Raw genomic sequence first — 15,824 nt, 5'->3', positions numbered from 1 at the left:
TGAAAAAAAATATTGTACACAAATATTTTGTACAATTGTACACATTAAATGTTTCTTGAGCAGCAGATCAGCATATTAGAATGATTTCTGAAGGATCATGTGACACTGAAGACTGGAGTAATGATGCTGAAAATTCAGCTTTGCCATCACAGGAATAAATTACTTTGTCAAATATATTTAAATAGAAAACAGTTATTTTAAATTGTAATAATATTTCACAATATTACTGTTTTTTACTGTATTTTTAATTAAATAAATGTAGCCTTGGTGAGCAGACGAAACTTCTTTTAAAAACATTAAAAATCTTAGTGGTTCCAAACTTTTGGACTGTTATATATATATATATATTTATTTATTTATTTATTTATTTATTTATTTTTTACTAAGTTACACCACACGTCATTAAATGTAAACTTTTGTTGTTCATGGCATAAAAGTTTTCCAAAACCATTAATAACCAACAAAGAACTACATTTTCTATCTAGTATTATCTTTTCTCTTTTCTTTATCTTGACACGAACATTGAACCATGAGCACATTTGATTCAATAAAATGTGTTAATTTTATTCCCAAAACATTTCAATCAATTTTATTCACAGCGTTTTACATAAAAAGACAGTAGTTCAAAACATGTGTGACATTAAGCATCAGGACTAAAAAGGTCAGTATGTAAGATTTCTGAATGGCTCCAACACATACACACACACACACACCACCAGAAACATTGTTCCAACACATTTCTTTCACACAAAAGCAGCACTGACCCACAAAGCCAAATGATACCCTAAAGAAGCCAAATTAAGTACACAATTAACTCTATCACTGTACCCTCTTACTCCTGCTCTCAGACAAATGCACACAGAGAAACCTAAGTTACACAAAGCTTTTAATTTGATAAGATCACGCTATCCCACAAACTCACGATGAGCATCTTTACAGAACAGAACCTCTGCAGCAGAGGTTTTTGACTTCCTAATTGTGGCCATTGTCTACTCAGACTTGTCGTCATGGAAACACGAGCGTCGTTAGAGAGGTTACCAAGGTTCGTTTCCCACCAAAAGTCTTCTGATCAGTGAGCCATGGCTGCCGATGCCATTAAAGATAGGTGCGCTTGAACAAACTCACACGCAACGCTTCAGACCCCATCATAAGCACAAACAGTCCTGAGTCACTCTCTCTGTTTGCATGTGTCAGGCTCTGATCTGCTGGTCGGTCAGCGTGAGGATCCTCCTGCTCAGAACGCTGTTGTGCTGTTTGAGGTAATCAATCAGGTCCGCCTGCTTTTCCACCACATCCTCCAGACTGGAGCCGTCCCTGTGAGACAAACCACAGAACACATGTGCACCTGTTTGACCTGTCCACAGCACATGGGCTTGAAATGTGAGTGTGTCTCTAAGAAAACACTAGTCACACACACAAAAAAAAACTGAACATTTAGGGATGCCCCAATATGGTCTGTTTTGTCCAATACAGATAACTATATATTGTTCAGTATAAGAGATCAATGTGCATTTTGCGAAACACGAAACATCTACAGTGGAAAACTGCTCTCATTTTAAACAGGTGCAAGTGCAGTAAACAATCTTTCTTATACTACAATCATTTAACTAATTTAGACCTACTACGAACCGCTGGAATAAAAAAAAAAAGATACATGCCTACAGCCCAACTTCCAAAAAAGAAGACCCCCTGTGGTGAAAATCAAGTTTTTAATGTTGTTTATATGTCTATGTGGTGTTTTTAATATGCTTTAAGACAAACCGTGTGTAAATTCATGTCAACACCATTGCAGAGTATTTTCTTCTTAAAACTGAAGTAAACCAAAAACAGTCGCTGAAATGGCTGGTTTTTCTGATGTCACAAAGTACCTTGTAACCAATTACGTCAATGTTCCGGAGGACTTCAGCATATCGTTAAAAGCAAACTAGCAGGGGACTCGAGAGAAGCCAGGTTATCCCGGTATATTTTTCTGTTTATATAAAAAATCTTGTAGATTTAGCAATATGGTGCGTGTATGATGTATATTATGATGTTATGATGAACTATATGCCTTTATCCACCAACGTTCTGAGTTGTTCAAAGTGTTTCTATGGAAAGTAGGAAGTAGGAAGGTAGCTGTCCGACTCTGACATGACGAAAGAGAACATGGTTTGTGTAACATTAGCAACACATTATTAGCTGTTTGGTAACGTAGTCAAGCAAAAGGTTAATCATATTAATTACCGTCATGTGTCCAATGTTGTAAAGAGCGATACCATTGTGCAGCGTTTACCTCAGTAAGTTGACCGAGTGGATCTCTGAGCTGGCGCGAGTGAGTGGAGGCGGGGCTAATTTGCATATTAATTGATCCATGTATACTTAATGAGGAAAGGGTGTAGAGTTACATGCAAGCTATTTTAAGGCATGAAGACATTTTTTTTTCACAGGAAAAAACGTTTAAAGGTGCCCTAGAACTTTTTTTAAAAAGATGTAATATAAGTCTAAGGTGTCCCCTGAATGTGTCTGTGAAGTTTCAGCTCAAAGTACCCCATAGATTTTTTTTTTTTTATTAATTTTTTTAACTGCCTATTTTGGGGCATAATTAGAAATGAGCCGATTCAGGGTGTGTGGCCCTTTAAATCTGGTGCTCCACGCCCCAAGAGCTCGTGCTTGCCTTAAACAACATAAAAAAAAGTTCAAACAGCTAATATAACCCTCATAATAGACCTTTACAAACTGTTCGTCATGCAGCATGTCTAATCGCGTAAGTACAGTGTTTATTTTGATGTTTACATTGATTCTGAATGAGTTTGAGGCTATGCTCCGTGGCTAACAGCTAATGCTACACTGTTGGAGAGATTTATAAAGAATGAAGTTGTGTTTATGAATTATACAGACTGCAAGTGTTTAAAAATGAAAATAGCGACGGCTCTTGTCTCCGCGAATACAGTTATAAACGATGGTAACTAACCACATTTAACAGTACATTAGCAACATGCTAACAAAACATTTAGAAAGACAATTTACAAATATCACTAAAAATATCATGATATTATGGATCATGTCAGTTATTATTGCTCCATCTGCCATTTTTTGCTGTTGTTATTGCTTGCTTACCAAGTCTGATGATTCAGCTGTCCACAGATCCAGACGTTCTGCCCTTGTCTAATGCCTTTCATAATGTTGGGAACATGGGCTGGCATATGCAAATATTGGGGGCGTACACCCCGACTGTTACGTAACAGTCGGTGTTATGTTGAGATTCGCCTGTTCTTCTGAGGTTTTTTAAACAAATGAGATTTATATAAGAAGGAGGAAACAATGGAGTTTGAGACTCACTGTATGTCATTTCCATGTACTGAACTCTTGTTATTTAACTATGCCGAGGTAAATTCAATTTTTGAATCTAGGGCACCTTTAAATATGTCATTTTGGTGATCAAAGATGAGGTTTGAGGGATACAATTATTGACTACAGGGGGACTTTAACTTGAACAATTCAGGATTTCTGCAGGGCACTGCATTTAAGACTTTTTAAAGACCTATTTAAGACTAAGTCAAGAAAATTTAAGGAATAAATTGAAGGGAACACAATGCGTAAATATATTCTCTAAATGTAAATGTTTAAGGAGAAACACAATGAGTTCTATTAGCAACACTTCAGAGTTTGAAAATATAACTTCCAACAGATATCCATTACTTTTTAATTCATCTTACAAAAAAGTAGCTTAAATCGCTCTGCTCTCAAACACTAGAATAATAAGATATATTTTACAGTACCTTCTGATCACACTGCAAAAAAAGTGATGTTCTTCCTCTGTATTTTTGTCTTGCTTTCCATTGCAATTGTCTAAAGATTCTTAAATCAAGATGCAAAATGACATTAAATTTGAATTAGTTTATTCTTAAAACAACAACAAATATCTGCCAATGGGATCACATGAACCTTCCGAAATCATTCCAATATTCTGATTTGGTGTTCAAGAAATGAACAGCAAAAGAACAACATATATTTGAAATCTTTTTCTTTTTTTGGTAACTTTACTGTCAGTTAAGATCTATTTAATGTGCCCTTACTGAATATTAAAATATATTATATTTATATCTTACTGACCATTTTATATTATATATATTCATATTCCAATGGCTTAAGAACTTTCTGCTATTGTATTGGTTTTAAAATGAAGAGCCGTTTCCACTGTACAATAAGTAAATAGGGTAGTAATTATTTATATTACTCATTTTATAATAAACTAATTATATGAATAGCCATCAGTGTTACTGAAATTTTACTTACTAGACCAATATCATAAAAAAAAAGACATTTATCAAATGATATCTTTAAAAAATATTCTTTGATCATTTACTATGTAAAATTTTTGAGTGCGCTACTGGTCGACCGATATGGGTTTTTCTATGCCCAATATGGAGATGCAAATGCTGAAATTAAATACTTATTTACTCAATACTTACTCAAAATGAAAAAGAAAAAAAAAAAACATTACAATGGACAAAAATTCACATTATCCACTTACAATGGCTGTTGGTTTACTTTTAACTAATACTTCTGCAAAGCGGCTTCTCATGATGGTCAAATATAAGCTGATTAATGTGTCTGGTCAATATATTGGTTCATCATCAATGTGTGTTACCTGAAACCTGTCTCGGTGTGCGCTTCGCTGGAGCAGCCATGAGATCGCTCCTGTTCAGTTATATCAGGATGGGGCTTCTTGCTATTAAACTTCAGCACATGTACTGAAACACACAGAATACAAAGAGATAAATATACAAACAATAACACAGGTGAAGTTTTCTCATTTGTTTTCTCCAACCCCCTCTCATTCTTCTTTCCTTCCAATAAGACTGAATATACAGCGGGGTCCAAATGTCTAAGACCACAATGGCTCCTCCTTTAACATGATAAACAGGGAGAGTATTCACCACCACCAAAATGAGACAAGTAAAACTGAGCCAGACAGAAATGTTGATAGCTGTAGTGTGCGTCTGATGGTGCAACGTGAGCTAGGTGTGTGAAGACACACGTTCAGTGTGTGTGAGCAGGAGTCACGTTCAGCGCGGATACTCTTCACCACAAGGTGTGCTAGTAGACGCGTGGCTAGTGTGTGTTTTGGGAGCGTGAGAACGCAGGGCAACTGTGGGATTTCACACGTCACTTCCCTCCTCTCTCGCACCTTTAATGGGTCTCTCAATCAGCAAACTTTTACTTCCTACACTGGGAAGAACAACGAGTTCAAGCTGATTCGATCAGAATCCCAAAGATTCACAATATGTGCATGATGTCAAATAAGGGCAGACTGGGAAAAACAAAGAGAGAGAGAAAAATGTATAGTAAGCAAATCTAAAATATACTGATAATTATTTGGATATCTGGAAACAGTTTAAATGTATGGGTTCAGTCATGAAAAATGAAATTAATCACCGATCCCAAACTTTTGAATGGTAGTGTAACTCTGTATTATTGCCATGATGTACAATATGATAAATGTTTGTTTCCAACGCATTAGTTCACTTCAGAATTAAAATTTCCTGATAATTTACTCACCCCCATGTCATCCAAGATCCATTTCTTTCTTTTTTCAGTTAAAAAGAAATTGAGGTTTTTGAGGAAAACATTCCAGGATTTTTCTCCATATAGTGGATTTTACCGGGTTACAACGGGTTGAAGGTCCAAATTGCAGTTACAGTGCAGCTTCAAAGGGCTCTACATGATTCCAGCTGAGGAATAAGGGTCTTATCTAGCGAAACGATTGGTCATTTTCTAAATAAAAAAAAATTAATCTACTTTTTAACCACAAATGCTCGTCTTGCACTGTTCTGCGATCCACAAACATGACGTAATCATGCTGGAAAGGTAAAGCGTGACGTAAGCGGAAATACCGCGGTAGGGCGAAAAACTCCATCTCATTTTCTCCTCCAACTTGAAAATCGTCCGACATCGTTGTTTGACTTAGTCTTTGCATGTTCGCTTTGTAGACACTGGATCGGTACTTCCGCCTACGTCACACGTGACCTTTCCAACGTGATTACGTAATGAATCCTGGAATATTTTCCTAAAAAAAAAAAACTTAATTTCTTTTCGACTGAAAAAAGAAAGACATAAACAACTTGGATGACATGGGGGTGAGTAAGTTATCAGGAAATCTGAATTCTGAAGTGAACTAATCCTTTAAGGTTGGTCGAATTGTTCAGTGGCCATCTTGCCAACATTGCCAACAATTGAAGCGCATAAAAAAAAAAAAAAAAATTCAGGCACATACCAATGCCAGTTCGCCATTGGTCATTCAAAACAGGTACTATAATGCTACTACTTTAGATTTACAATGCATAGACAAAATGCACAGAAGACCTTAAAGTTTTCTAGAGATCCGTGGCAAATGCCTTATATCTTGAGCGACAATGTGTCATTTTAAAATAATTACATACATCACCTTTAAGATGAAGAGGATAAGCATTAGAGGTTGTGCTATAGGATCAAACATATCTGTCTAAAGATAATCTACAAATCAAAGTGGAAAATATCTCAGGGTCTCTGAATACATTCTAATTACACCATAATCACCTAAAACATTAACACATACATACACAAACCTCAGCGTTGTTCCTGACCCACACCTGGCCAACCCATCACAAACACACCAATCAGATAAAACTGCTCTTTCTTCAATCACCTGCAGGAAATGGGGGCCAACAGGCCATTGAGTTAGGCAGGAAGGAGATCAGGGATTCCCTCTTTAGAGATAATGCACACCTTTTCTCTCGCATCGGAAAGTGTCATATAAGTGTAATATATAATAGTAAATGGAGCTTAAGCATTTATTTGAGACAAATACAGTGTGTACGTGAGTTTAGATATGTAATGTTGGAATGTTATTAAGGGTAATTTGTCAGATGTGTCACCACACATCAAGAAATAGCCTTTAAAGAATGTTTTTAAAAGAGAAAGAGTGACAGTCTTTCTGATATACGTGTCACATTCCTTATATCTTTGCTAAACAGTAGTGCTTCCCTCCACAAAAGACACCGTAAAAATAAACTCCATTACAATAAACCAAACCTAACGGTCAATAATTCATGACATTTGCATTCTAACACAATGTTGCACAGAAGTCCAATCCATAGAAACATTTTTAGCACTTTTGTGAGACATATACATATGCTCTCAGAAGCATTTCATTCTGGAGCTCGGAATGAAAAATACTGTCTACTTTAAATTAATATGTTCCCTCAAGCATCATATTTCTCCATTTTATTCCAATGGCATCCTCGAGCACTTTTGGACATGACGGGGGCCGAGCACATGTTTTCCGTGCGTCGCGGTAAAACAATGCCGGTCCCAATCACCTCCCTCGCCCCCTTTGAAGGGCCCTAAACTTCCTTTGAAGTGCAGAGGCGGCATACGGCCCATACAGAACGCTGCATTCATGTTCAAATGAAGAGAGAGAGGCAGAGATGCAACATCACAGAGGACACTTCAAAGACCCTGGAGCATGACTCTGACCTAACTGCACCTTCCTTTAGGAAGGGGACAGAGAGATGGATATATGGATAGGAGGAGATAAACGGTGGTTAAATGGATAGCGATCACTCGTTAGCACAATAAATGTGCAGAAAATAAAGGGTTTTTGATTGAGACTTGGGGTAATTTTCTGGGAATCATCTCATGTTTCCTAAATTTGTAAATCTAGCAACATCCATGTAATATCTACAGCCATTTTTAATTGAATATATATATATATATATATATATTATATATATATATATAAAATATTATATTATATTATATATATACATATATACATGTGTATATACATATATACATGTGTATATACATATATACATGTATATATATATATATATATATATATATATATATATATATATATATATATATATATATATATATATATATATATATACACACATTTTTTTTTAATGATATTATCAGCATAACCATTTGAAAAGTTTAAAGAATTTCAAATTTCAAACCCTGATATGAAGCAAAAATAGAAATATAAAAGGCACAGAATCTTATTTCATATCAATTGTACATTCGAATTTTAAAAATAAAAATAAAACAAACATTGTAAAAAATTTTATTTCCAGATTTTGAATCAAAGATTTTTGATGTAGACTTTTGAACCTATAATCATTCAAAAGTTTGGGGTCAGTAATGTTATTGAAAGACTCAATTATACTCACCAAGGATACATTTAGTTGTTCAAAATACAGTAATATTGTGAAATATTATTACAATATAAAGTAACTTTTTTCCATTTTAATATATTTTAAAATGTAAATTATCCCTGTGACAGCAAAGCTGAATTTTCTTCAGTGTCACATGATCCTTCAGAAATCATTCTAATATGCTGATTTGCTGCTTAAGAAACAATTAATATTTCTTATTGTACTATCAATATTGAAAATAGTTGTGCATCTTTATATTTTTGTGGAAACCATGAAAAAAAATTACCCCCCAGGATTATTTGATGAATATAAAGTTCAAAAGGACAGCATTAATTATAAATAGAAATCCTTTGTATCATTATAAATGTCTTTACTGTCAATTTTGATCAATTTAATACACTCTTGCAAAAAAAAGTATAACTTTACTGACCTTAAACTTTTAAAAAGTAGTGTATATGCATATAAATACCAAAACAAACAAACAAAAAACATCTAAAACATTTTCCTCACCACATGAATACTTCATAGAGTGATATATGAGACATGAGGTGATATCTGCTGATAGACCTCATTGAGAATAAAGTGAGCGAGTGAGGGTGTGTCTCTATAGATAACATGTGGTCAAGCTTCACTTCACTAATCATCTCTGGAATCCAGGCACTGATACGAGAATGTGAAGTGTGTGTGTGTGTGTCAACAGTAAAGACAATGCCACGGTGTATTAGGGTGGGGTGGATTCAGGTTGCCTTTGGCAAAGATGAGCCGTGTGTCCATAACAAGCCTCTTCCCCCCACATATGGTCCTTCTCTTTGACATTATCTGAAATATTCCCCATCTTTTACCACAGGAGAGCAAAGAGCTATTTGTTATTTTATCATAAGGAGCACAAAATGAGAGAAAAAGAGGCTGAGAGCGACAACAGCTGCCTGGTGTGTTTCTAAAGGGGACAAGGACAGAAGCTTGGGTATTGTAATGCATGCTGGGGGAGGTGTGCATGTCCTTGTGGCAACTATTACTTGCAATTAGCCACCAAAACAAGTGTATTTTTGTGAGCAGTAGAGTTGCAGAGAATAGCTAATATATGATGTTGTAAGCTACACAATGACCAATGTTTTCTAAAGAAACTAAAACTACATAATTCTACTGTCAGAAGGACAACAAAAATCTTTTTTAAAGGGGTCATGAACTGCATTGTTTTATTGTTTTATAATGTTTCCTGGGGTGCACTTATAATGTTAGTATTCTTTTTACATCAAAAATTGTCACAATTTAGAAATAAAAGGCATTTTAGCTGATTTTAGCCCTTATTTGAACGCTCTGTTTTAAGGGGCGTGTCTGCTGTGAGACTTCAGTGTAAACGCCCACTGCTCTGATTGGCTAAGGATTACTCTCTGGAAAACTTTTAGCACATTTTTACTATTACAGCTCTCAAGGTTAACTAATCGTGAAATTGGTGATTATAGCATTACATTTAGATCTATGGCATTATATTTAGATTGTGGCATGGAAGCTTGCAGTGATGAACATTGTAGCTGATCACAGACATGTTGTTGAATCCATGAAAGCAGTGATCTCATCATTGCAACTCAATTTCTGCACACTAACGAATGTGTTCATCATAACCAACAGTGCAAACGCATTGTAACTAAGATATTTGTTGAATTAAATGGGAGTTTTGGCACATCCAGAACTCATTCACTAATAAACTTGCGCTGTTTGATTGACAGCTCCAGCGATTGTAAAGGGAGCGTTCTTTGATTGCTTTCTATATAGAATTTAATCAGCATTCTACTATAAGAGAAGCAATGTGAGTAACTCAGTAACTCAGTTACTTACATGTTGTTGCGTTACTGTCAAGTCCATATTGTAAAAGTCTGTTTGCAAAGCCTGCGCTGAAATGCGACTGATTTACCAAAGAATCCACAGTGAAATGTACCGAATACAAATAATTAAAGCTCAACTGAGACATTCACATTGTTGAAAATAAATAACCATATTCCTAGCATTAGGATCCTTTGAAAGGTAATGTTATTCTTGTCCTGTATTGCTCTTCTCTTCTCACTAACACAACAGTGGGCGGGGCTAACGTTGAAATGATGAAGTAGGCATTGATTTCTTCTGTGGAGGCGGGGTTTCACCTATCTATGACAGGCACATTCCAGCATCAGTCATTCGATGGGCTTGGTATCAATAAAAGCTTTTATTGGACTAACAAGGAAGTTTTCAGTTCTGAAACTCACAGGATATTCTTATAGTACGATGACCTCTTATATATCAAAATCTCAAGAAAAAGTTGATTTCTCAATTCATGACCCCTTTAAATAAAATTGTGTCAAAAAATTATAAAGAAAAAGAAGTTTTATTTAAAAAAAAAAAAGTTTTATAGCCAGTGAAATGAAGAAATTATGTGTGAATGTAACCAGTGTGTGGGAGTACCTGTATATTTAAGCAAGCATATAAGTGACAGCAGTAGTTCCAGACAGATGATGGACAACATAAGATATACAGAGAGATTCTTCACACTTGTATCCAGCAGAGAGGATGGAGCAACTACAGTCAGGATCAAGGCATTACCTACATAAGAGAGAAAAAGAGAGCAGTTCTGCATTAGATCCGCCATTAAAAAACCATAACTCTTGATCACTGGTTAGGAGTGTAAATATTTAATTGATTATGGCTTATTTATTAAATGATACACCACATAAAATCTGCAATTTAGTTGTGGTTCAGTTCGAATCAATTGGATTCAACTGGTATGATTCACAATTATTCGATCAAAAAAATACCATTCAAAAGTTTGGGATCTGAAAAAAAGTCTATTACGCTCACAAAGGATGCATTTATTTGATCGAAAATAGAGCAATATTGTGAAATTTTGTTACAATTCAAATGATACAATTTTGATATGTTTTAAAATGGCACTAATCCTGTGATGGTGAAGCTGAATTTTCAGCATCATTACTCCAGTCTTCAGTGTCACATGATCCTTACATGATTCTAATATGCTGATTTGCTGCTCAAGAATCATTTCTTATTATTAATGTTGAAAACAGTTGTGTTGCTATATTATATACATACACACACACACACACACAGTGGGTACGGAAAGTATTCAGACCCCCTTATATTTTTCACTCTGTTATATTGCAGCCATTTGCTAAAATCATCATAAAATCGTACACACAGCACCCCATATTGACAGAAAAACACAGAATTGTTGACATTTTTGCAGATTTATTAAAAAAGAAAAACTGAAATATCACATGGTCCTTAGAATTCAGACCCTTTGCTGTGACACTCATATATTTAACTCAGGATTGTCCATTTCTTCTGATCATCCTTGAGATGGTTCTACACCTTCATCCAGCTGTGTTTGATTATACTGATTGGACTTGATTAGGAAAGCCATACACCTGTCTATATAAGACCTTACAGCTCACAGTGCATGTCAGAGCAAATGAGAATCATGAGGTCAAAGGAACTGCCTGAAGAGCTCAGAGTCAGAATTGTGGCAAGGCACAGATCTGGCCAAGGTTACAAAAAAAAAATTCTGCTGCACTTAAGGTTCCTAAGAGCACAGTGGCCTCCATAATCCTCAAATGGAAGACGTTTGGGACGACCAGAACCCTTCCTAGAGCTGGCCGTACGGCCAAACTGAGCTATCGGGGGAGAAGAGCCTTGGTGAGAGAGGTAAAGAAGAACCCAAAGATCACTGTGGCTGAGCTCCAGAGATGCAGTCGGGAGATGGGAGAAAGTTGTAGAAAGTCAACCATCACTGCAGCCCTCCACCAGTCGGGGCTTCATGGCAGAGTGGCCCGACGGAAGCCTCTCCTCAGTGCAAGACAAAACACCTGAAGGACTCCAAGATGGTGAGAAATAAGATTCTCTGGTCTGATGCGACCACGATAGAACTTTTTGGCCTTAATTCTATTCTAAGCGGTATGTGTGGAGAAAACCAGGCACTGCTCATCACCTGTCCAATACAGTCCCAACAGTGAAGCATGGTGGTGGCAGCATCATGCTGTGGGGGTGTTTTTCAGCTGCAGGGACAGGACGACTGGTTGCAATCGAGGGAAAGATGAATGTGGCCAAGTACAGGGATATCCTGGAAGAAAACCTTCTCCAGAGTGCTCAGGACCTCAGACTGGGCCGAAGGTTTACCTTCCAACAAGGCAATGACCCTAAGCACACAGCTAAAATAACGAAGGAGTGGCTTCACAACAACCCCATGACTGTTCTTGAGCCCTGACTTAAACCCAATTGAGCATCTCTGGAGAGACCTAAAAATGGTCCACCAATGTTTACCATCCAACCTGACAGAACTGGAGAGGATCTGCAAGGAGGAATGGCACAGGGTCCCCAAATCCAGGTGTGAAAAACTTGTTGCATCTTTCCCAAAAAGACTTATTTTTATTAGATCAAAAGGGTGCTTCTACTAAATACTGAGCAAAGGGTCTGAATACTTAGGACCATGTGATATTTCAGTTTTTCTCTTTTAATAAATCTGCAAAATTGTCAACAATTCTGTTTTTCTGTCAATATGGGGTGCTGTGTGTACATTAATGAGGAAAAAAAATGAACAAATGATTTTAGCAAATGGCTGCAATATAACAAACAGTGAAAAATTTAAGGGGGTCTGAATACTTTCCGTACCCGCTGTATATATATAATATGTTATATTTTTTATATTTTGTGGAAAATGTTATATATTTTATATACAGGATTCTTTGTTGAATAGAAAATGTATAGGAACAAAATGTATTTAAAATATATATATTTTTAGTAGTTAATTTCTTTAAAAAAAAACTTTCTGGAATGGCAGTGTAAATGTTATCATATTAGAATATGGTATGGGTAATAATTGGTATAGGGAACACATTCACTATTAACTATGAATTTAGCCTCAAACTCTTAATTTACTGCTTATTAATAGTTAGTAAGGTAGCTGTTGTAGTGTTTAAGCCTAGGTATGGGGTAGGATTTAGGGATGTAGAATATGGTCATGAAGAATAAGGCATTAATATGTGCTTTATAAGTACTAACAAACTGCCAATATGTAAGCTAATAAGCAACTAGTTAAAAGTTAGAATTGTTCCCATACTAAAGTGTTACCTAGAATACTGACAAAAACAATACACCAGGATTTAGATTGTATTAAGAATAATAATTGAAAGCAACTGTATATCAAATTCATTCCACAATCTAAACCAGGTCTCAACTCTATCCCTCAAGGTCCACCTTCCTGCAGGGGTTTGCCCCAACCCAAATCGAACACAATTGAACAAGCTAATCAAAGTCCTTAGGATTACATGAAAGATAGAGGCAGGTAAGTTTGATCAGGTTTGGAGCTAAACTCTGCAGGAAAGTGGGACTTGAGGGCTAGAGTTGTATATTTACAGTCCCAATGATAGCTAATGTGCTGCCATCTAGTGGTCATTTGTGAACAAACATTTTGGACAGAGTACTTCAACTAGCATTAGCAAGTTATGACAATTCACCTTATGAAGTGGCAAAGAAACAGAGGGAGAAATGTGACATTAACGTGGAGTGAAATATCTTTTCACCTGCAGAGTGAATGAGCAGGGGAAGGTTTTTTATTCCTCGGGTCAACCTGTAGAAGTCCAGGTAACCTCTCCGTCTCACAGCGCCATGGTGATGCTGGACAAATCTGTCATATATAAAGACCATCACCCAGAGTGCAACTTTTCCCAGTAACACCACAGTCTTGGAGTCGATCCCCTGCAATGCCGCAGTGCACTGAGGTGTGTGCTCATCAGTTATCCAGCAAAATACTGTGATTGCAATACACAGCGCCACATAAACCACCTGCAAAACACAAACAGAGAAATGACTCAAAAAGTACACAGTGAAAGTGATTCTCATGTAATGTGTGTGCCACAGGGTTATTATTATAACTGAAACTAGAACTAAAACCATAAAAAAAACATTTTCGTTACTCGAAATAAAATAAACATCAATTGAAATAAAATAAAATATAAAAACTTATTTTATTTCAGCAAGAGGCCAAGGCAACATTTGCCATTTTCATTTGTTTTAACGATGTACTAAAAAACTAAAAATATAACTGAAATAAAAATTACTGTATAGAACTACATGGACATTAAAAAAATGGCAAAAACACAACAAAACTACTAAAATCTTAACTAAAATTGAAAAATATAATTCAACATATTGATATTATAAACTATAATAGTATAGTACCTAAATTATTCTAAATGTTCATGTGTTAAAGATTCAGTCAAGTCTGGAACAACACAAAGGTAAGTAAATAATAACAGAACTGTCATATTTTAAGTGACTTTTCTGTGTGGGACAACATCTAAAACAGTATGTTTTTGCAGTGGTCTGTTTCTATACTCACGTGTAAAAACGAGAGGACACCCACTGCCCAATGAGTGGGCAATTTCTGAAACTCTCTCTTGATAACTGACTCAAGTGCATCTTGGGATACAAGTGGTCCATCAATGAGAGGGTCATCGTCAGTGCTTTGTGTAAAATCTACATTTGTGTTATTCTAGTCACAAAACAACAGAGACATACAGGTTAGATTGTACGTTGTAATAGTCGTAGTATCCATACACTACAGCAATTAACTGAAAGCTGCTTTGCAGACATTAAATGTTACTTTGAAGTCATGCATTTCAAAGTGATAATGCATAAACTGTATTAGGGCCCAATAATGACTCTCTATTCCACAAAAATAAATTGTAAAAGGCCCCTGTCACTAGCTAAACGACCTAGAGAATAGCGCCATTATCAAAACATTTGGTGACATTATAAATAGAGACCAAAGAGGCACTGAAAGAAGGCTTAACTCTTATAATAAGTATAGTGTATTTACTTCTTCTACAACTACTAGCCTACTAACGTTACTACTTCACACACACAGGAAACAAACAGACAACAAAAAACAACAGCACAGATAAACACAAGTGTGTTACTTAAACATACATATTAACCATATACATCAAAGAAAGTAAGTCATATTAAGGACTTTTTGTAAATAAGTAGCTGCTGTCGTGACCCTGCTACCCTTAATAGCTACAAGTAGGAATAACAACAAGCGAAACAAAATGTTTATACGCACGCCATAAGCCGCTGTGCGCTCAGACTCCATGCCTGATCATCACATGAAATGCCCAAAACTCGAGATTTAAGCAAAAAGCTCTGATAAACATTTCTAAATTGGACTTCCGGGTGGCGATATTACCAATCCTACTATGCGAAAGGCTTGGTATATGAATATTAATTACGTTACGTGACGTTCGTGCTACGCTCTTATGTGATTGGCTCGGAGTAGGACGTTAGTAGGCGGGCACCAGAATAATGAACTGTTTCCGGACCGAGAGTCCGCTTTATCAAAAAAAAAAAAAAAAAAAAAAAAGTCAGCTTTATCAGATTTTTTTCTGGACAAAAAGCACAATACCAATACAGTTTATTATAAATTATTTATTGTAATAAGGAAATGTAAAAAATAAATAAATAAATAAATAATAAAATCTCGTTTGTCATGCATAGATTTGATTTATTATATTTAATAATTGTGAAGACGTACCTAATGTAATATAATTTATTGTACATTAAATGTGCATAACGTTTTTCATTGTGGAAATGTTTTTT

At 35.8% G+C, this 15,824-nt stretch overlaps 1 protein-coding gene across 1 annotated transcript; it reads right to left on the bottom strand.

Moving 5' to 3' along the window:
• Window positions 1-543: 543 nt before the first annotated feature.
• tmem192 (transmembrane protein 192) lies at window positions 544-15,462 on the bottom strand. Its single transcript, XM_048197554.1, has 6 exons — window positions 15,292-15,462; window positions 14,566-14,718; window positions 13,748-14,009; window positions 10,620-10,757; window positions 4,631-4,733; window positions 544-1,314 (listed from the first exon to the last, which is right to left on the bottom strand). Exons 1-6 carry the CDS (start codon window positions 15,319-15,321, stop codon window positions 1,191-1,193), a joined length of 810 nt encoding a protein of 269 aa, XP_048053511.1. The 5' UTR covers window positions 15,322-15,462; the 3' UTR covers window positions 544-1,190.
• Between the last annotated feature and the right edge of the window lie 362 nt (window positions 15,463-15,824).

Source organism: Megalobrama amblycephala, linkage group LG7, assembly GCF_018812025.1.
Source record: "Megalobrama amblycephala isolate DHTTF-2021 linkage group LG7, ASM1881202v1, whole genome shotgun sequence".
NCBI classification, from domain to species: domain Eukaryota; kingdom Metazoa; phylum Chordata; class Actinopteri; order Cypriniformes; family Xenocyprididae; genus Megalobrama; species Megalobrama amblycephala.
Note: the sequence above shows the minus strand (reverse complement) of the source record. Positions and strands in the feature narration are given on the sequence as shown.

What these genes read in the sequence shown, in the direction of transcription:
- tmem192 (XM_048197554.1), bottom strand. Translation starts at nt 15,321, where the DNA reads ATGGAGTCTGAGCGCACAGCGGCTTATGGC. An exon ending in GTGTCCTCTCGTTTTTACAC is followed by an intron (nt 14,010 to 14,565) that starts GTGAGTATAGAA and finishes TGTGTTTTGCAG; the next exon opens with GTGGTTTATGTGGCGCTGTG. An exon ending in CACACCGAGACAGGTTTCAG is followed by an intron (nt 1,315 to 4,630) that starts GTAACACACATT and finishes TTTGTCTCACAG; the next exon opens with GGACGGCTCCAGTCTGGAGG.